Raw genomic sequence first — 21165 nt, 5'->3', positions numbered from 1 at the left:
TGACTCCTTTGTTCTTTCGTTGCTCTCCACTGATCTGCCTCCTGGTACTTATCCTTGCAAGTGGAACAAGTACTACACCTGCCCCTACACCTCCTCCCTCACTACCATTCAAGGCCCCAAACAGTCCTTCCAGGTGAGGTGACACTTCACCTATGAGGCTGTTGGGGTCATCTACTGTATCCAGTGCTCCCTGCATGGCCGTCTGTCTATCGGTGAGGCCCGGCGTAAATTGGGAGACTGCTTTGCCAAGCAACTACACTCCATTCGCCAGGAAAACAGGATCTCCCATTTTAATTCCACTTCCCATTCCGACATGTCAGTCCATGGCCTCCTCTACTGTCGCGATGAGGCCACACTCAAGTTGGAGGAGCAACACCATGTATTTGATCTGGGTAGTCTCCAACCTGATAGCATGAATGTTGATTTCTCAAACTTTTGGTAATGGCCCACCACCATTCCTCATTCCTGTTTCCCTCTCTCACCTTATCTTCTTATCTGCCATCATCTCCCTCTGGTGCTTTACCCCCTTCAATGACCTTCTGTCTTCTAACAGATACCCCCTTCTCCAGCCCTGTATCTTTTTCACCAATCAACTTCCCAGTTCTTTACTTCACCGATCACCTTGTATTTCTTCCTCCCCTCTCCCCACCTCCTAACTCTGAATGTTCATCTCTTTTTCTCCAGTCCTAATGAAAACTCTCAGCATGAAACGTCGACTGTGTAATTTTCCCCATTGATGCTGCCTGGCCTGCTGAATTCCTGCAGCATTGTGTGTGTGTGTGTGTGTGTGTGTTGCTTGGATTACCAGCATCTGAAGATTTTCTCCTGTTTGTGATTGGGGAAAAAACTTAAACTTTTCCTTCCTTCTTTTATTTATATCCTGTCTACTGCCTTCATCACTGGACGATAAGCCACTACAATCCTTAATGGACCATTTATTTTTCCATTACTCAGAAACCTCCTATTCATCTTCCTCCACATAACTCATATCATCGAATACCACTTCCTGTTCGCTACTGCTATCTTCTCCGTCGCTTCCGTACATCTCTACCTTTTACTGCCGGAGAGCAATTCCTAATAGCAGGCTCAGTCAGTCCTTTATTCCAACCCCAACAGGACCCGGCAGTCTGAGGGCCATGGCAGAACGTTTTTCAATCTTAAGCAATGCACAAAATGCTGGAGGAACTCAGCAGATCAGGCAGTATCTATGGAAACAAAGAGTTAACGTTTCGGGCCGAGACCTTTGGGTTCCTTCAGCATTTTGTGTATTTTTCTTTGATTTCTAGCATTTTCAGAATTTCTTGTGTTTATCTTTTTCAATCTTATTCAGTTTACGTGTAGTAATAGTGGACTACAACTTCCACAATGCATCTCGCATCAGGCGGCGAACCTAACTGTCCAATCATATTTGAAGCCCGAACCGTTAACGCTCTCAGGATGTGGAGAAGAGGACAGAACCGCAATATCTCCTGTGATTGGCTGCTGTATAGGCGGGCTGATACGCAGTTGGACTGGCGTTCGACGGACGAAAGTTTTGAAATCATTCAGCGCTCGAGCGCGAGAGTCGGCAGTTGGGTTTTTTCGGTGTACTCTGACAGAAAAATTATTTTCCCTTAGCAGGTTTTAAATATTTTTCTGTGGAACAATGGATCTTGGGTCGAGTCCCTTACGAGTAAGTATAATTTAATTAACAAGCTTCCTCTCGGATCAGTTTATAGTTAGAATCAAGGATAGAAGTGAGTGTTTCGGTTTTAAAACGTAAGATTTTTCCTGGGGATTTCCCCTCAAATGAACCTTTAATGTAAAAAAGTTAGAAATCTTGTGTTGTGTGAATAGAACGGCTTTAAAATAAATTATTAAACATAATTTGCGGTTCATGTTCTTTAACGGTTTGCCTGCCCATTCTCTTATCGAAAGGCGTACCACATAGTAAGCAATTGTCTTGGTAAAATTCAGTGTTTTTTTAATAATTAGTAGTTTACTTTTAGACATTTACTTCATTTTTTATTTTTACCTTTAAAATAAAATTGGTTAATTGTTGTATGTACATCCAGACAGACGTCATTTCTGTATATTATCATTTGAGGTAATACAAAAGGAAAGCTTATTTGTTATGTGTGCATGAAGCAGAGTAAAATGCGTAGTTTGTGTCAGCGACCAATTTTACCTCAGGATGTGCTGGGCTGGGGGTGTACGGGCAAAATTAGCTGACCTAGAGGGCAGCAAAGAGCGAGGGGAAAAAAGTGAGCCTTTTCTGATTGTCGGTGACTAGTGGTGTTTCGTGAATTGGTACCAGTGACAATGAGATCTCCTTCTAAGTCAGGATGGTGTAGAGTTTGGAAAGAAACCTGTTCCTATTCGCTCTCCATCCGTTTTGGTCACTGAAGTTGTGAGTTTAACTTTAGCTGACAAAGCTTGTTTTGTACGTATCATTTGCATGTTTGCTATTAACATTTCTAATGTGTTTTTGTCTTTCCACAGCCGTTGTTTCCCAATCAAGCCACTAAGGTGAAGAAAGGTGATGATGAAAGATTGTCTGTGGAAAGAATCTACCAGAAGAAGACACAGCTAGAGCATATTTTGCTCCGTCCAGACAGTTATATTGGCTCTGTGGAACCTGCTTCACAGGTAAAGATTTGACTTTGTCTACAATTAATGTAAAGTACTACAGTAATATTTTTGGTGTTGTGCAAACTCATCCACTGTTTTATTTGTGATCTTCACCAGATTGTTAATTGATAAATTAATGTATCACAAAATATGGTGATCACTCGTCTTTTAAGAAAATATTTAATTTCCATTTAAGATGATTGGAGCTATTTTATTTTGAGCTAGTGATTTATCCTTGCGCTTTTCTGTTTTCAAAGGTATTTCAGTATTAACACTTTATTTGACATCACAGTCTTGAAGGGAGAATTGAGATCAAATGGGGTATATTTGCGGGAGTGCATGAATAGCAAATCCATCTCCTTGGAGGAAATTAAAGATATTCTCTAAGGCAGAGGGGTCCCCAACCTTTTTTGCGCTGCGGACCGGCCGACGGGGCGGGGGGCGGGGGGCGGGGGGGGGGGGGTAGGGTTGGGTTGCCAACGGACAAGAGTAGTAGTCAAAAAATGAGAAAGACTACAATGACCATGAAGCCTTGCGCGGACACCAGTGCGCATGCGTGATGTGCGCATGCGTGTACCTGCCAATATTATTTTCGCAAATCGCTTTTGGCGATTCTGTTCGGGGATGGGGGTGGGGGTATTAATCACCACCGGAATATTGGTAATAAGGGGATAATACACTCAGTTTCATTTCTAAAAGGGTTTATCTAACGAATTTAATATTAAACATACAGCGCTTATTTTCCTCGCATGAATATAGTGATAAGTCAATCATCAGGGGAGGAGACGGGGAGCTTGAAGTAAGTGTTGAATGAACTTCCAGTAGAAGTGGTAGAGGCAGGTTCGATATTATCACTTATAGAAAAATTGGATAGGTATATGGACAGGAAAGGAATGGAGGGTTATGGGCTGAGTGCAGGTCGGTGGGACTAGGTGAGAGTAGCGTTCGGCACGGACTAGAAGGGCCGAGATCGCCTATTTCCGTGCTGTAATTGTTATATGGTTATATAAGTCACTTATCAGTCAATAGCATCGTAACATTTTAAGTAAAGTTTGGATATTAAACACACGGCACATATTTTCCCCGTATGAACATATAAAATCATTGCAATACACCAATATCGCTGAATCAGTGGGAGCCCTGGGCTTGTTTCCCTGCAACAAAACGGGTCCTATCGAGGGGTGATGGGAGACAGCGATACTCAAAGGGGGTTCCTTATGTCCAGTCTATTTTACAATTTAGTTTTCGTTGCATTCATTGCAGAGATATGATGGTGGAAATGGAAGCAATGTTTTCAGTGCTTTCGTGGCTATCTCAGGATATTCAGCCTTGACTTTGATCCGGAATGCCGGCAGAGATGTTATGTCAAACATACTTTTCAGCCCGCCTTCATTTGCAAGCTCCAGGAGTTGATCTTCTTCCCGCGCTGACATGGATGACGCGCGGGTAACGACCTCGCGTGTGTTCAAGCTCAACAGGGGGCGTGACAGGGAATGAGGAAAGGTGTAGCTGACTCATCGTTTCCTCGCGGCCCGTTGGCAAATGCTCTGCAGCCGGTACCGGTCCGCAGCCCGGTGGTTGGGGACCGCTGGTCTAAGGGTAGTCCCCCTGTCTGTCCTTTATAAATGTCAAGGCATTATTTTATGTTGTGATACTAGGTGTGCTTGTCTGTTGCTGTAATGTCCAGGTGAATTTTTTTCAAAGCTGCAAACTGATACTAATCAGCAGCAGAAATTTGCTAAGTTTCTTTTTCGCACTGACCTCTCCTTATTCTAGGCTGCTGAATTTATAAATTTTACGAATGCTCATTTTGAGATGAGAGAATAACAGCTATGGGTGGAAATGATGTTTCTCTATTTCTTCACAGCAAATGTGGGTGTATGATGAAGAAATTGGTTTAAATTGCAGAGAAGTGACTTTTGTTCCTGGTTTATACAAGATATTTGATGAAATTTTAGGTAGGTGTGGAATAGTTATGTTACCTTTCTAAATTTGTGCTACAAAGTTACAATGGCCAATTAACTTCATGTCTTGTTTAACTAGTGAATGCGGCTGATAACAAGCAGAGAGATAAAAATATGTCCTGCATCAAAATCACCATTGACCTGTAAGTCATTTGAAATTTATTTTGAAATCCTTTGTTTTTTCCTAAATGTTTTGAATGTGTTGAGTGAACAAAGTATTGCTTTAAAGCTAATTACAAAATGTACATTTGTTTAGAAGGCAATAGTGTCAGATGACCTCAAAAATTTAATAGTGCCCACTCTCCAAAGTGTAATCCCAAATCATTTATTTTCAAACTGTTTTCTAATTCTTTGGATGTGAACTTGTGCCATTGACACAGTCCAAAGCAGTGGATGTATTACAAAAATATAGTAGAACCGTGCCCATGAAATAGTAAACTAATTATCTGTCTTGTAAATTAAATATGCATCATAGAATGCAGGCGATGCATTAACTTGCCTGTATTTTCCCAGCATTAACATTAATTCTCTTTAGTTGATTATGCATATTTAGTTATTATTATTATTAGGTCCTCTGGTAGTTGTGCTGTCCAGGACAAGAAATATGTGCACTCCATTTTTTTTTTTTTTGTACTCCAGCCATTTTCTGTAAGGATTCCACTGGTGATTATTACACAGAGAATCTTTACAATGGTGCAGTAGGTAGAGTGTACTATAGCAAGCAAAATAACTGTTTTCTCTATGACAGTGAGAACAATACAATTACTGTATGGAATAATGGAAAGGGGATTCCTGTTGTGGAGCACAAAGTGGAGAAGGTTTATGTTCCTAATCTCATTTTTGGCCAGCTACTGACCTCCAGCAACTATGATGATGATCAGAAGAAAGTCACTGGTGAGATTGATCTTTGAACTACAAGTAGTAATGAATATGACGACTATTTTAAGTATGAGATAGAAATTATTTGTAGCTTTTCAAATTGCAAACTATTTTGCATTTAGTTTAAAATTTAAGTTCACATGATCATTCTAGCCAATAAATGAAATATAATTAAAATATAAGCTTACGAAAGCAATTTCATTGCATGTCTATCAGAGTAGAAAAGCCAGCATAAGACTAATATGCTTTTGTCCAGGGGAATTGCACAGAATACTGTGTCATAATGTAATTTCCATATTTATTTGTTTCCTCTATATTTGGATTTACTACTTAACTGCCTTATGGTACTCTAAGTAACACAAATAATAAAATGTATTTTGGCATTTCTGCCTTTTTAAATTAACTAGAGATAATTTCCTTTTTCAGGCGGACGAAATGGTTATGGTGCAAAGCTCTGCAACATTTTCAGTACAAGGTTTACGGTGGAAACTGCTTGTAAGGAGTACAAGAAAAGTTTCAAACAGGTACATTAAGCTTCTGACATTTGTAATTGAATTCATCTCTTCGTCTAATGTCGATATTTATATAGAACTTTAATATTTACTATTCAGTGTAAGGAACAAAGGGAATGTACCCATAAAGATTTGTTGCGATAAGTAATGAAACCTTTATCTATGTTCAAATTTTGAATTTTATTGTTTACTGCAGACATCAGAAATCATTATAGTGGGTTATGATCATAAGGAGGAAAGGTGGTTCAGATGGCTCTCAATTTTTTTCCACCATACAGCAGCAGGATCATTGCTGAACCTTAACTCCAAGTCCACTCCCCCTACTAAAACTTATCTTTGATTCAATAGCACATAGATTGTTCCAGCCTACTATGCAATGTGATCACACGTATCCTTGATTTATGTCATTTAGAGCTGAATATCTAAAAACTTTAGCTTGAACTGTACTCAATGAGCATCTGCAACTCTTTTTGATTAGAAGGATTTGCGTTTTGTGTGGAAACTATTCAGTCAAATGGTTAAAGTGGCTTCCCTCACCGTCTACCTTTTTAAATTTTAATAGTAAACAGGTGTCATTTTAATTACATTTAAATTAAAATCTTTAAATGAACTTGATAAGATACTATTGCATTTAATCAAGGGTTGAATTCCTCTAATTTTATTTTGCTTTCTTCTGTAGACCTGGAAGAACAATATGGGTGAGGCACAAGAGGCTAAAATCAAGCATTTTGATGGTGATGACTACACTTGTATCACCTTTCAACCTGATCTCCCTAAATTCAAAATGCAAACTCTTGATAAAGACATTGTGGCAATTATGTCAAGAAGAGCATATGATATTGCTGGCACCTGCAAAGGGGTGAAAGTTTTCCTAAATGGCAAAAAGTTACCTGTACGTTTCATATAATAGACTGGATATTTCATTCTCAGTATGCATATTTGAGGTCAAATGTTTTTTTTTTAAATTTATCACACTCAGGAAATTGTAAGGGGGTTTGTGCCTGTTTTGTAATTGTGTTGATTTGTTCTAATTTTAATATTATACATGTACAGTGGATTATGTATAATTGAGTGTAGTAAAATAATGTTTTGGTTATTTTGTGCCATTTAGATTGATTAGTTTTAAACCTATCATTTCTTGAATAAGAAGGGAGGTGAACAGTTTAGTCATTGAGAGCTCTGATATATGGCACTCTTCTTCCTATTTAAAAAATCAGTGCAAGAATAAATAAATGGTTTGTAATTTTCTGAATATTGGCTTAAATGCATTTAAACAAAATTACCTTAAATAGACCATAATATTGATGCCATTATCTTGCCCTGCTTGTAGGTTTCTGGATTCCGTAGTTACGTGGATCTTTACATAAGTGGCAAAGTGGATGAAATGGGCAGCCCACTCAAAATAGTGCATGAAGTTGTTAACGAAAGATGGGAAGTTTGTGTGACGATGAGTGAGAAAGGCTTCCAGCAGATAAGCTTTGCAAATAGCATTGCTACCACAAAGGTAACTGTAATTCAGATACTTAATAGAATCATCAATGGTTCTCCTGTTAGCTCATTGTGATTAGTGAAGAAGTGACTGAACCACACAAACTTCAAAGGTCTGCGGTTTTAACTTACTATGTTGAGTTAACTGATCTCAATCAGGCAATAGTTTGAAGAAGTATCAGCACACTCTGACTCAAAAATAATAGCTTATTTGTTGTCTGTGAAATTGTAACTCAGCTATGGAGTTGGTGTTTTTAGAAAAAGTGAAAATAACATATCAAAGCTTTTTTTTCATTATAACAGATTGCATTTAGAAACATGGAAACTCTACAGCACAATACAGGCCCCTCGGCCCTCGATGCTGTGCTGAACACATACTAAAGTTACCTAGGGTTACCCATAGCCCTCTATTCTAAGCTGCATGTACCAATCCAAGCATCTCCTAAAAGACCCTATTGTATCCGCCTCCACCACCATCGCCGGCAGCCCATTCCATGCACTCACCACTCTTTGTGTTTATATATAATTTTTAAAAAAACTTGCCCCTGACATCTCTTCTGTACCTACTTCCAAGCACCTTAAATCTGTGCCCTCTCGTGTTAGCCATTTCAGCCCTGGGGAAAAAGCCTCTGACTATTCACAAGATCAATGCCTCTCATCATCTTATGCACCTCTATCAGGTCACCTCTCATCCTCCATTGCTCCAAGGAGAAAAGGCCAAGTTCACTCAACCTATTCTCATGAGGCATGCTCCCCAATTCAGGCAACATCCTTGTGTAAATCACCTCTGCACCCTTTCTATAGTTTCTGTAGTGAGATGACCAGAACTAAGTACAGTACTCCCAAGTGGGGTCTGACCAGGGTTCTATACAGCTGTAACATTGCCTCTTGGCTCTTGAACTCAATCCCACAGTTGATGAAAGCCAATGCACAGTATACCGCCTTAACCACACAGTCAACCTGAGCAGCAGCTTTGAGTGTCCTATGAACACGGACCCCAAGATCCCTCTGATTCTCCACACTGGCAAGAGTCTTACCATTAATACTATATTCTACCATCATATTTGACCTACCAAAATGAACCACTTCACACTTATCTGGGTTGAACTCCACCTGCCACTTCTCAGCCCAGTTTTGCATCCTATCGATGTCCCACTATAACCTCTGACAGCCCTCCACACTATCCACAACACCCCCAACCTTTGTGTCATCAGCAAATTTATTAACCCATCCCTCCAATTCCTCATCCAAGTATTTTATAAAAATCATGAAGAGAAGGGGTCCCAGAACACATCCCTGAGGCACACCATTGGTCACAAACCTCCATGCAGAATATGACCTGGCTACAACCACTCTTTGCCTTCTGTGTGAAAGCAAGTTCAGGATCCACAAGGCAATGTTCCCTTGGATCCCATGCCTCCTTCCTTTCTCAATAAGCCTTGCATAGGGTACCTCATCAAATGCCTTGCGGAAATCCACATGCACTACATCTACTGCTCTACCTTCAGTGTGTTTAGTCACATCCTCCAAAAAAAAAAAAAAAAAATCCAGTAAGGCATAAGCTGCCCTTGACAAAGCCATGCTGACTATTCCTAATCATATTATGCCTCACCAAATGTTCATAAATCCTGCCTCTCAGGATCTTTTACATCAACTTACCAACCACTGAAGTAAGACTCACTGGTCTATAATTTCCTGGGCTATCTCTACTCCCTTTCTTGAATAAGGGAACAACATCTGCAAACCTCCAATCCTCCGGATCTCTCCCGTCCCCATTGGTGATGCAAAGATCATTGCCAGAGGCTCAGCAATCTTCTCCCTCGCCTCCCACAGTAGCCTGGTGTATATCTAGTCCAGTCCCAGTGACTTATCCAACTTGATGCTTTCCAAAATCTTCAGCACTTCCTCTTTCTTAATGTCTATATGCTCAAGCTTTTCAGTCTACTGTAAGTCATCCCTACAATCGCCAAGGTCCTTTTCCGTAGTGAATACTGAAACAGCTTATTCATTAAGTACCTCCGGTTCCATACACACTCTTCCACTGTCACACTTGATTGATCCTATTCTCTATGGAAGTACCTATGCAGAATGCCATGCAAATATCCTCTGAATATTTGCCACATTTCTACCATACACTTCCCTGAGAACATCTGCTCCCAGTTTATACTTCCAAGTTCCTGCCTGATGGCTTCATATTTCCCCTTACTCCAATTAAACATTTTCCTAACTTATCTACTCCTATCCCTCTCCAATGCTATGGTAAAGGAGATAGAATTGTGATCGCTATCTCCAAAATGCTGTCCTACTGAGAGACCTGGCATCTGACCAGGTTCACTTCCCAATACCAGATCAAGTAGGCTTATCTACATGTCAGGAAACCTTCCTAAGCACACCTAACAGACTCCATGCCTTCCTGCTCTAGGGAGATGCCTATCAATATTTGGGGAATTAAAATCTCCCACCACGACAACCCTGTTATTATTGCACCGTTCCAGAATCTGTCTCCCTGTCTGCTCGATGTCTCTGTTACTATTGGGTGGTCTAAAAAACACATAGTAGAGTTATTGACCCCTTCCACTTTCTAACTTCCACCCATAGAGACTCAGTAGACAATCCCTCCATGGCCTACTCCTTTTCTGCAGCCATGATGCTATCTCTGATGAGCAGTGCCATGCCCCCACCTCTTTTGCCCCTCCCCCCCCCCTCCCTGTCCTTTCTGAAACATCTAAAGCCATTCCTGCCCCTAGGTCATCCACATCTCTAATGTCCACGACATCATAGCTCCAAGTACTGATCCACGCTCCAAGCTCATCTGCTTTGTTCATAATACTCTTTGCATTAAAATTATTTCACACCATCAGTCTGAGCGTATCCCTTCTCTATCACCTACCTATCCTCCTCGCACTGTTTACAAACTTACTCGATTTGTGAGCCAACCGTCCCTTCCTAGTCTCTTCGGTATGGTTCTCACCCCTCAGCGATTCTAGTTTAAACTCTTCCCCAATACTCTTAGCAAACCTCCCTGCCAGGATATTGGTCCCCCTCAGATTCAAGTGCAAACCCATCCTTATTGTACAGGTCACGCCTGCCCCAAAAGAGGTCACACTGATCCAGAAATGTGAATCCCTGCCCCCTGCTCCAATCCCTGATCCACACATTTACCCTCCACCTCACTCTATTCTTATACTCACTCTTGTGTGGCACAGGCAGTAATCCTGAGATTATTACCCTTGTGGTCCTGCTTCTCAGCTTCTTCCCTAGCTCCCTGCAGTCTGTTTTCAGGACCTCCCTTTTCCTACCAATGTCGTTGGTACCATTATGTACCACGACCTCTGGCTATTCACCTTCCCACTTCAGGATATCGTGGACACAGTCAGAAACATCCCAGACCCTGGCACCTGGGAGGCAAACTACCATCCATGTTTCTTTCCTGCGTCCACAGAATCACCTGTCTGACCTCCTAACTATAGCATCCCCTATCACTGCTGCCATCTTCTTCCTTTCCCTACCCTTCTGAGCCACAGGGCCAGACTGTGCCACTGTTGCTACCCCTAGATAGATCATCCCTCCTGCTCCCAATAGTACTGAAACAGGAGTACTTAGGTGCTCTACAGGGGTGCTCTCTATCACCTCCTTGCTTTCCCTGACTAGACGAAGATCATCGAGCTGCACCTCCAGTTCCCTAACCCAGTTCCTAAGGAGTTGCAGCTCAAACCACCTGGTGCAGATGTGGGAGGCTGGGAGTCTCCCAGACGTCCCACATCTGACACCCAGTACAGAACATCGGCCTCGCAGACGTATTTCCTATTCCTCAAGTAACTTGCCTTGCTTTGACCTGTTGATTCAAAGCCCTCCTACCCTGACACCTGCTCTATAAAGTTGCTTTCCTTTTAAACTTGCTAACATCCACGTGCCTGCACAGTTGTGCCTTGATCTTTACTTTATAGGTATTAAGTGCACAATTTATTCCAAAGAATTATGATATGTCGTAGTTTTAGCTTCAGGGTTTTTGGGAATATTGGTAACAAGGCCACTGGATTTGGCCTTCATTATCCTTTTAAACCGATAGCACCCTAAGGTTTCACTTAAGTGTTTCAGTGAATTTCAGAACTTAAGTACCATTTGTCTGAGGGCACTACTTGCACAGGACTTAGGTGTTTGATTATTTTTTCAGGGTGGCCGACATGTTGACTATGTCACTGACCAATTGGTTAACAAATTAATTGAGGTTGTCAAAAAGAAGAATAAAGGTGGTGTGGCAGTGAAACCATTCCAGGTAAGAATTGCCCAAAATGCAAAATGGTAACATCTAACTCTTTAAATGAATTGCATCTTTTAGCTGTATCTAATAAAGTGTTAATTTCTTCAATCTTCACTTTGAGGGTTGGCAACACTCTACCAACATTTCAAAGGCAACCACTGGGCATCTGATAACTTTGTATTATACTGAAAAATCCTCCATTTTAGAAATAATAAATGAAGTTGCATACTAATCTTTACAAAATAGAACTACCTTAGAATGATGACTGGTCTTAGTTACCTTCTCAATTTGCCATCTGAATGTCTTGGTTTTTAATCTTCAGAGTTGCTGGTTACAGTAATCTTCCTTTCATGAAGCTTAGTAGTGATGTATTGGTTTTACTTTTTATGATTTAAGCATTTTGAATTGCACTAATTTATCTGTTCTTTATGACAGAAAAAGTGTCTGTATTAAGTTGTGAATTTAATTGTGACAGGTCAAGAATCACCTCTGGGTCTTTGTGAATAGCTTGATTGAAAACCCAACGTTTGACTCCCAGACTAAAGAGAACATGACTCTTCAAGCAAAGAATTTTGGTTCACGATGTGTATTATCTGAAAAGTTCATCAAAGCAGTATGTTTTATTTTTAACTAGATACATAACTACATTTTTAGATTTACACAATTGGCTTGAACTTTACTGAAGCTGTGTCATCATTTAAACAGCAAATTTGAAAACTCATTTTTGATGGGAAATCAAATTATTCTGCCTTAGTTGCTTCGGTTTATTAAAGCTGTTATCCTAGTGGCAGTATTTTATTTCACCAAATTTATGTATTTGTTGTAGGTGATGAGCTGTGGTATCATTGAAAGCATCCTGAATTGGGTTCGGTTTAAAGCCCAAAATATGCTTAATAAAAAATGTTCAGGAGCAAAACAAACCAAGATCAAGGGAATTCCAAAACTGGATGATGCTAATGATGCTGGTATAATATTTCTTATTTATTTGGAGCTCTTGGCACTAGCATGACGTTACTAACAATTAAGTTTAGAATTAATATGTACTGTAAGTGAATGTTTAATGAGGAAGTTTATTGGTTTGAAAGATTTTAATTGTTACGCTCACTTAATACTAAATACAGTAATCTTGACTAGGGAAAAAATAGAAGTATTAATATCATAAGTACAGCACAGAAATGGGCTCTTCGACCCATCCAGTCTATGCCAAAACCATTTAAACTGCCTACTCCCATCGACCTGCTCCGGAACCATTTCCCTACCATCTATGTACCTATCCAAACTTCTCTTAAACGTTGAAATCGAGCTCACATGCTCCACTTGTGCTGGCAGCTTATTCCACAATCTCATGACCATCTGATGTGAAGTTTCCCCTCCTATTCACCCATCGCCCTTAAACCATGACCTGACTTTTCCACCTGACTTCAGGGGAAAAAACTTGCTTGCGTTTACCCTATCCCCCTCATAATTTTGTTTACCTCTGTCAAATCTCCCCTCAATCGTTTACATTCTAAGGAATATAGTCTTAACCTATTCAATCATTCCTCGTATCTCAGGTCCTCCAGACCTGGCAACATCCTTGTAAATTTTCTCTGTACTCTTTCAACCCTGTTTACATCTTTCCTGTAGGTAGGTAACTAAAACTGCACACAATACTTCAAATTAGGCCTCACCAACTTTTTACACAACTTCAACATAACATCTCATCTTCTGTACTCAGTACGTAAATTTATGAAGGTCAATGTGCCAAAAACTTCCTTTACAACCCCATCTACTTGTGATTCCACTTTCAATGAATTATGGACCTGTATTCCTAGATCCATTTGTCCTGCCACACTTTTCAGTACCCTGATGTTCACTGTGTAAGACCTACCCTGGTTGGTCCATCTGAAGTACAAAACCTCATACTTGCCTGCATTAAATTCCATCTGCCATTTTTCCAGCTGATGCAGATCCCTCTAAGTCATGATAGCCTTCCTCACTGTCCACTACACCCCCAATCTTGGTGTCATCCAAAAGTTGCTGATCTAGTTAACCACATTATCATCCATGTTATTAATATAGATGACAAACAACAAAGGACCCAGCATCAATCCTGCAGCACACCACTAGTCACAGGCCTCAGCCAGAGAGGCAACCTTCCACTACCACTCTGGCTTCTCCCACAAACCCAATGTCTAATCCAATTTGCTACCTCATCTTGAATGCCAAGTGACTGAACCTTCTGGACCAGCCTCCTGTACAGTGCCTTGTCCATGTAGACAACATCCACTGCCTTGCTTTCATCCACTTTCCTGGTAACTTCCTCAAAACTCTTAAGACGTGACCTACCATGCAGGAAACCATGCTGACTATCCTTAATCAGTCTATATCTATCCAAATACTTGTATGTCCAGTCCTTTAGAATACCTTCCAATAACTTTCCCACAACTGATGTCAGATTTACTGGCCTATAATTTCCAAGTTTATGTTTAGAGTTTTTTAAACAACAGAACAACATTGGCTATCCTCCAATCCTCTGGTACATCTCCTATAGCTAAAGATTACTTAAACATTTCTGCTAGGGCCCCAGCAATTTCTGCACTTTCCTCCTATAGAACACCTTGTCAAGCCCTGGGAATTTATCCACCCAGATTTGCCTCAGGGTAGCAAATGCCACCTCCTCTAATCTGCATAGTCTATGAAGTTGATGTCACTTTGCCTCACTTCTATAGACTCTGTATCCGTCTCCTGAGTAACTACAGATGCAAAGAATTCATTTAAGATCTCCTCCATCTGTTCTGGCTCCACACATGGATTACCAATCTGGTCTTCTAGAGGACCAGTTTTGTTCTTTGCAATCCTTTACTCTTAAAATACCTGTAGAATCCCTTAGAATTCTCCTTCACCTTGTCTGCTAGGGCAACTTTATGCCTTTGTATAGCCTTCCTGATTTCTTTAAGTGTTCTCTTGTATTTCCTAAACTGCATAAGCAAACCTGCCTATACATGCTATGTGCCTCCTTTTTTTTCCCTTAACCAGGACCTCAATATTTCTTGAAGACAAAGGTTATCTTTAGCTTTTATCCTGACAGACACATACAAACTTTATATTCTACTTGCCTATACCTGCTATGCATCTCCTTTTTTTCTCAACCATTTTGACCCATTTGGAAATGTATCACTTTTTTTTTTAAGATCTCTATTGCCCAATAAATTAATATTTTGACACAAGTTATATTGTGATCATAATGCAATTTCCTTTCCCCAGGAACTAAGCATTCTCATGGTTGTACTCTCATCCTAACTGAGGGAGATTCAGCCAAGACCTTGGCTGTGTCAGGTCTGGGAGTTGTTGGACGGGATAGATATGGTGTGTTTCCTCTTAGAGGGAAAATTCTCAATGTTCGAGAAGCTTCTCACAAACAGGTATGTTGGCACAAGTTGCAAAAATTATTTTTAAAGTCTCAAAGAATTTCATAAATTCAAAATCCAAATTTGTGGCATCAACTTTATTTACTCATTTGCTTTTTTTTTCCTCTAGGCAGTTGCAAAGAAATTATTTTTGTAATCTTGCATAAGCTGTGTTATTGACCAGGAATAATCAGCAGCTGATTATGTTTTAGTTGCTTTTTAGGCCCCTACCATGGTTGTTCATTAAGTCAAATCTGGTGGTAGTGCAGTTGACTCTACAAGTTCTTGCATACTAGCAGTTTTTTTTTAAAGTTCAAAGCAAATTTATTATCAAAATGTCACCATATATAATGCTGAGATTCATTTTCCTGAGACCATAGTCAGTAAATCCATAGAATAAGTACAGTAGCAGAATCAACAACAGACTGCCCAACTAGGGCATTCAACCAGAGTGCAGAAAAGAACAAACTGCAAATACAAAAATAAATAATAACGAATATCAAGAAACATGAGTGAAGAGTTGTTGAAAGTGATTCCATTTTCTATAAATTGTTATACCATGTTGTAGTCTCCCAGGTAACTTACTTCCATCAATTCTATATTTTCTTTAACAAGGTTGAGAGTATATTGCCTACTGTCAAGCTATGAGTGCTTCTTTCCTAAATTGGCTATTTTAGGTCAAATCAGAATTGTCCAATTCCTAATTTATCTGATATAGCAAAAAAAAAATGTCACCATAGTTTGACTTTATAATGGCTTCCCATGGGTATTAAAGAACCACTTGGCTGGGAGCATAGACTTGCATTTTTATAGTGCCTTTATTGGCTTATTCAGAACATCTTGATGCATTTTGCTGTTTAGGCGATGAGTGCCAACCATTTGTGCATCTCAATGTATCTGTCTTTGTGCTGTTGGTTAAGGGATAAATAATGACTGGGCCTTGTTAATGTGCAGAATGATGCCAGAGGATCCTTTGTCCCTCCCATGCATTCAAATTGGGCCTTGGTTTAACTTCACATCAGAACACTTACTGTACTGTAACATCAGCATAGAATCAAGTCTGTAGGGTGGTCTCAATTCCAGAATGCTATAAATACAGCTGAGAGAATTGCTAGCTGAACCTCAGTGCATACTTCAGTGGGCCATCAGAAATAGTTGCTTGACACTTTTAATATTTGATTTACAGATAATGGAAAATGCAGAGATCAACAACATGATAAAGATAATTGGTCTACAGTACAAGAAGAACTATGAAGATCAGGAGTCTCTGAAAACTCTCCGTTATGGAAAATTGATGATTATGACAGATCAGGTGACATAATTAAATTGTCTCTGAAGTGGTGTTTTGTTTTAACCACGTGTAAAAATTTCATCCTTTTTTGAAAATATATATATTTACCATACGTTAAATTGAAGCCACACTACAAACCATCTTCTGTTTTCACACAATACTTAGTGCTGTTTTTTTTCTAAGGAGTAAAACATACCCTGTACACCAGTTTCTGTGAAGAATAACACTTGATAGAAAATTGCAATGGTTCCACATTGATTGCAAAGCCAGCATAGTCTCTTCTCCCTTCACCCATGGGTCCTTTGTATATTTGACAATTAAGCATGTACAGCCTTGGGCACACTTGATGAAACCAAACATGCAATTTTCATAAGTACAGCCATGTAGTCTGTAAACTACTTGTGCAGAAGCAAGCTCTTTCTTACTGCCCATTACACTGCTGACATTTAGGGCAGCATTGAAGGTCTTCCATCTCTGGTGGTGTTCAGGGCTTTCTTCATCATGTCAGCAGCTTCCTCTTGATTTTCACTACTGTCAATCATGCAAGTCTGAGTGGAGATTCGCGGGTACTGTTGCACTCAAATGTAGAAGTACTCTTCATTGCTGTTTCCATAACTATACTGTTTTACCATTCAGTGTTGTTAGCCCTGACTCACTCTTGGTCTGGCCTCTACCCTTTGACCTGTTTGTCATGGGTGATGCTACCAAGAGCTAAAGCATAAAGCCCTAACTCCAGTCAACATAGTTCTCCAGGTTATTGAGACATGCAAGCCTCCAAACCATAATGTGGTTGTCTTAGAGGAGAAGTAGGCATTAGCACCTCCAAGTCCCGCTAGTGTATGATTTCAAGGAGACTGAAGAGACACTGGCATAAGAATTCCCTAGTAGTCTCCTTGAAGTCAAATACGTCTTATTAAGTTGTTTCAGTACCTGGCCATTTGCAGCAGCTCACCAATTATATGCTCACCCAGGCACTAGTACGGAAAAAGTGCCCAAAGGACTGTGTCTTGTGTAAGATTAATTCGGGCAATTTTCTTTCAGCAGATGGACAACAAAAATGTTCTTTGCTCTACCATGCAGTGGAGTTTTAAGATGTCTGGAGGTATTGATTAGAATCTAGTCCACAACCTCCTGAAATTTTAGTCGCCTGCAAGTTAGTGCTAGTAGAAACAATTCGAGACCATAGAACATGTAATCAGTATAACTGTTATTGTCAAATCAAATGCAGGAAAAATTATTTGCAACAATCTCAGCTGGAACTGTTTTAACGCTGCATCCATTATGTGGCTGCAGTTCCAAAAGCACAAAAATGTGGTGCACTGCGGTGAGACTGCCTTGTTTTTACTGCTGTCTTGATTAAAATTTGCAGTTTGAAAGTTGCCTTTGTAACCTTCCAATTCCTCACTAGGAAGCATGGAATCTCAGTAAATTATGGTAAACTTCAAAAGTACATGTTACTCATGTGAAGTTGCCTGTTTATAGTTTGCATATTTGCAAAAATAAAAGTAGCATAAAAGGTACCACAAACTGCAAAGGTAGTAAAGGGTAAGATGCCTCTTACCTTGGAAGTAATTTTCAGTATGGGAATCCACATAACTTCCGTAAAAGTGTTAAAACATCTCTACAGTTCTGGTACATCTTTCTCATGGCATAAATCCTAATTTTCTTTATTGCAGGATCAAGATGGTTCACACATCAAGGGTTTATTGATCAATTTCATCCATCACAACTGGCCTTCACTGATCAAACATAGATTTATAGAGGAATTTATTACACCAATTGTAAAGGTTTGTCAATGACTACTTGGAATATTATCAGTTGAAATATCAGTCCTCTAATAAATGGCTAACATGGCCTAACTGTTCAATTATGAAGTAAGATTTTTGTTTGTTTTTTCCCAGGTGTCCAAAAACAAGCAGGAAGTTGCATTTTACAGTCTACCTGAATTTGATGAATGGAAAAAGAGCACTAACAACAGCAGGACTTGGAAAATAAAGTACTACAAAGGTTTGTTGTAAACCCCTGTGTAGTGGTACACTCAACAATGTAAGAACCTAATTTGTTTTATCGGAAAGTTTTGCTGATAGTTGCAAATCTGCTTTTATCATCCTTACTCTATATTTGGGAATGGATTAGTCTAAGATCGGTGGTTCTTTGATTTAAAACTTATTTTTAATTTCTTGTTTAGAATTAAAACAGGAGATTCAAATGTTTGCATTTTTTGTTGGTCAGGGGAATAGCACTGATGAATAATTGGGGGCAGTGGTGCTTCAGTTGCTGTGGCCTTCGTAGATCGTGGGATTAGAGATTTAGATGTGGTACGAACTTCATGTTGGAGAGAGGATTTATGTTTATGATGGAATGTCAGCACAGCTGGTATTGAACAGGATAGCCTTAAGAATGAAAGTGGTTGACTTGGTAGGTGTTCCAGTCTGCTATTACTGTTATGGGAAGTCCTGGGAGTGCCAAGTGGTAATTGCTCTCAGGGCAACGAGTTTCATGTTTCCCCTCCAGTGTTCTACGAGTAGTCTTGATCATGCATCTGTTATGTGGAAATAAACCATATTGTGTTTCACTATAGTGGATGGCAATAAAACTATTTTCAGTTGTGTAATGCTGTGGGGAAAATAAAATTACACGCCGACATCTGGGCATATTTTTTTTGTTGAAATGTATTCTTGTGGAGTTAACTATTGCTTCTGAATCTAAATCATCTAGGTTTGGGTACGAGTACTGCCAAGGAAGCAAAGGAATATTTTGCTGATATGGAGAGGCATCGTATCCCCTTTAAATATGGTGGCCCAGAAGATGATGCTGCAATCACCCTGGTGAGAGGCCTAATTCTTTCAGTTTATCGGCATAAATCGGAGTTTTATCGCTGCAGGTGTTTAACTATTGCTTTCATTCTTTAGGCATTTAGCAAGAAAAAAATTGAGGAACGCAAAGAATGGCTGACAAACTTCATGGTTGACAGGCGACAGCGAAAATTACATGGATTGCCGGAGGTGTGCTTCAATTTTCTTTCGGCTATAGGTTGCAGCAATTTTTTAATATATAGCTATATAGCAAACTATAATCCTGAATGTGACTATAGACAATAGGTGCAGGAGTAGGCCATTCGGCCCTTTGAGCCAGCACTGCCATTCACTGTGATCATGGCTGATCATCCACAGTCAGTATCCAGTTCCTGCCTTATCCCCATAACCTTTGATTCCGCTATCTTTAAGAGCTCTATCCATCTCTTTTTTGAAAGCATCCAGAGACTTGGCCTCCGCAGCCTTCTGGGGCACAGCATTCCATATATCCACCACTCTGGGTGAAAAAGTTTTTCCTCAACTCCGTTCTAAATGGCCTACCCCTTATTCTTAAACTGTGGCCTCTGGTTCTGGACTCACCCATCAGCGGGAACATGCTTCCTGCCTCCAGCATGTCCAATTCCTTAATAATCTTATATGTTTCAATAAGATCCCCTCTCAGCCTTCTAAATTCCAGAGTATACAAGCCCAGTCGCTCCAATCTTTCAACATATGACAGTCTCACCATCCCGGGAATTAACCTTATGAACCTACGCTGCACTCCCTCAATAGCAAGAATGTCCTTCCTCAAATTTGGAGACCAAAACTGCACACACTACTCCAGGTGTGGTCTCACCAGGGCCCTGTACAGCTGCAGAAGGACCTCTTTGCTCTTATACTCAATTCCCCTTGTTATGAGGGCCAGCATGCCATTAGCTTTCTTCACTGCCTGCTGTACTTGCATGCTTGCTTTCAGTGACTGATGTACAAGAACACCTAGATCTCGTTGTGCTTCCCCTTTTCCTAACTTGACCCATTTAGATAATCTACCTTCCCGTTCTTAACACCAAAGTGGATAACCTCACATTTATCCACATTAAACTGCATCTGCCCACTCACCCAGCCTGTCCAAATCACCCTGCATTCTCATAACATCCTCCTCACATTTCACACTGCCACCCAGCTTTGTGTCATCGGCAAATTTGCTAATGTTACTTTTAATTCCCTCATCTAAGTCATTAATATATATTGTAAACAGCTGTGGTCCCAGCACTGAACCCTGCGGTGCCCCACTGGTCACCGCCTGCCATTCCGAAAGGGACCTGTTAATGGCTACTCTTTATTTTCTGTCAGCCAGCCAATTTTCAATCCATGTCAGTACTCTGCCCCCAATACCATGTGCCCTAATTTTGCCCACTAATCTCCTATGTGGGACTTTATCAAAAGCTTTCTGGAAGTCCAGGTACACTACATCCACTGGCTCTCCCTTGTCCATTTTCACTGTTATGTCCTCAAAAAATTCCAGAAGATTGGTCAAGCACAATTTCCCCCTCGTAAATCCACGCTGACTCGGACTGATGCTGTTACTGCTCTCCAGATGTGTCATAATTTCATCTTTAATAATTGACTCCAGCATCTTTCCCACCACCAATGTCAGGCTAACCGGTCTATAATTCCTTGTTTTCTCTCTTCCTCCCTTCTTGAAGAGAGGGACAACATTAGCCACCCTCCAATCCACAGGAACTGATCCTGAATCTATAGAACATTGAAAAATGATTACCAATGTGTCCACGATTTCTAAAGCCACCTCCTTAAGTACACTGGGATACAGACCATCAGGTCCTGGGGACTTATCAGCCTTCAGACCCAACAGCCTATCCAACACCATTTCCTGACTAATATAAATTTCCTTCAATTCATCCATTACCCTAGGTCCTTTGGCCACTATTACATCTGGGAGATTGTTTGTGTCTTCC

General features: G+C 40.2%; 1 protein-coding gene across 1 annotated transcript in view; it reads left to right on the top strand.

Annotated features, from left to right (window-relative positions):
• Positions 1–1533: 1533 nt before the first annotated feature.
• top2a (DNA topoisomerase II alpha) overlaps positions 1534–21165 on the top strand; it is a 51570-nt gene continuing 31938 nt past the window's right edge. The window contains exons 1-17 of the mRNA XM_072249772.1: positions 1534–1672; positions 2482–2628; positions 4478–4568; positions 4654–4717; positions 5323–5468; positions 5880–5977; positions 6645–6857; positions 7296–7469; positions 11628–11729; positions 12190–12327; positions 12541–12679; positions 14961–15118; positions 16290–16415; positions 18071–18181; positions 18296–18401; positions 19113–19222; positions 19307–19399. Coding sequence (XP_072105873.1) covers positions 1646–1672; positions 2482–2628; positions 4478–4568; positions 4654–4717; positions 5323–5468; positions 5880–5977; positions 6645–6857; positions 7296–7469; positions 11628–11729; positions 12190–12327; positions 12541–12679; positions 14961–15118; positions 16290–16415; positions 18071–18181; positions 18296–18401; positions 19113–19222; positions 19307–19399 — 2043 coding nt within the window. The 5' untranslated portion in view covers positions 1534–1645. The remainder of the gene's footprint in view (positions 1673–2481; positions 2629–4477; positions 4569–4653; positions 4718–5322; positions 5469–5879; positions 5978–6644; positions 6858–7295; positions 7470–11627; positions 11730–12189; positions 12328–12540; positions 12680–14960; positions 15119–16289; positions 16416–18070; positions 18182–18295; positions 18402–19112; positions 19223–19306; positions 19400–21165) is intronic.

Source organism: Mobula birostris, chromosome X (assembly GCF_030028105.1).
Source record: "Mobula birostris isolate sMobBir1 chromosome X, sMobBir1.hap1, whole genome shotgun sequence".
NCBI lineage: Eukaryota > Metazoa > Chordata > Chondrichthyes > Myliobatiformes > Myliobatidae > Mobula > Mobula birostris.
This window is presented reverse-complemented; position numbering and strand designations above follow the sequence as displayed.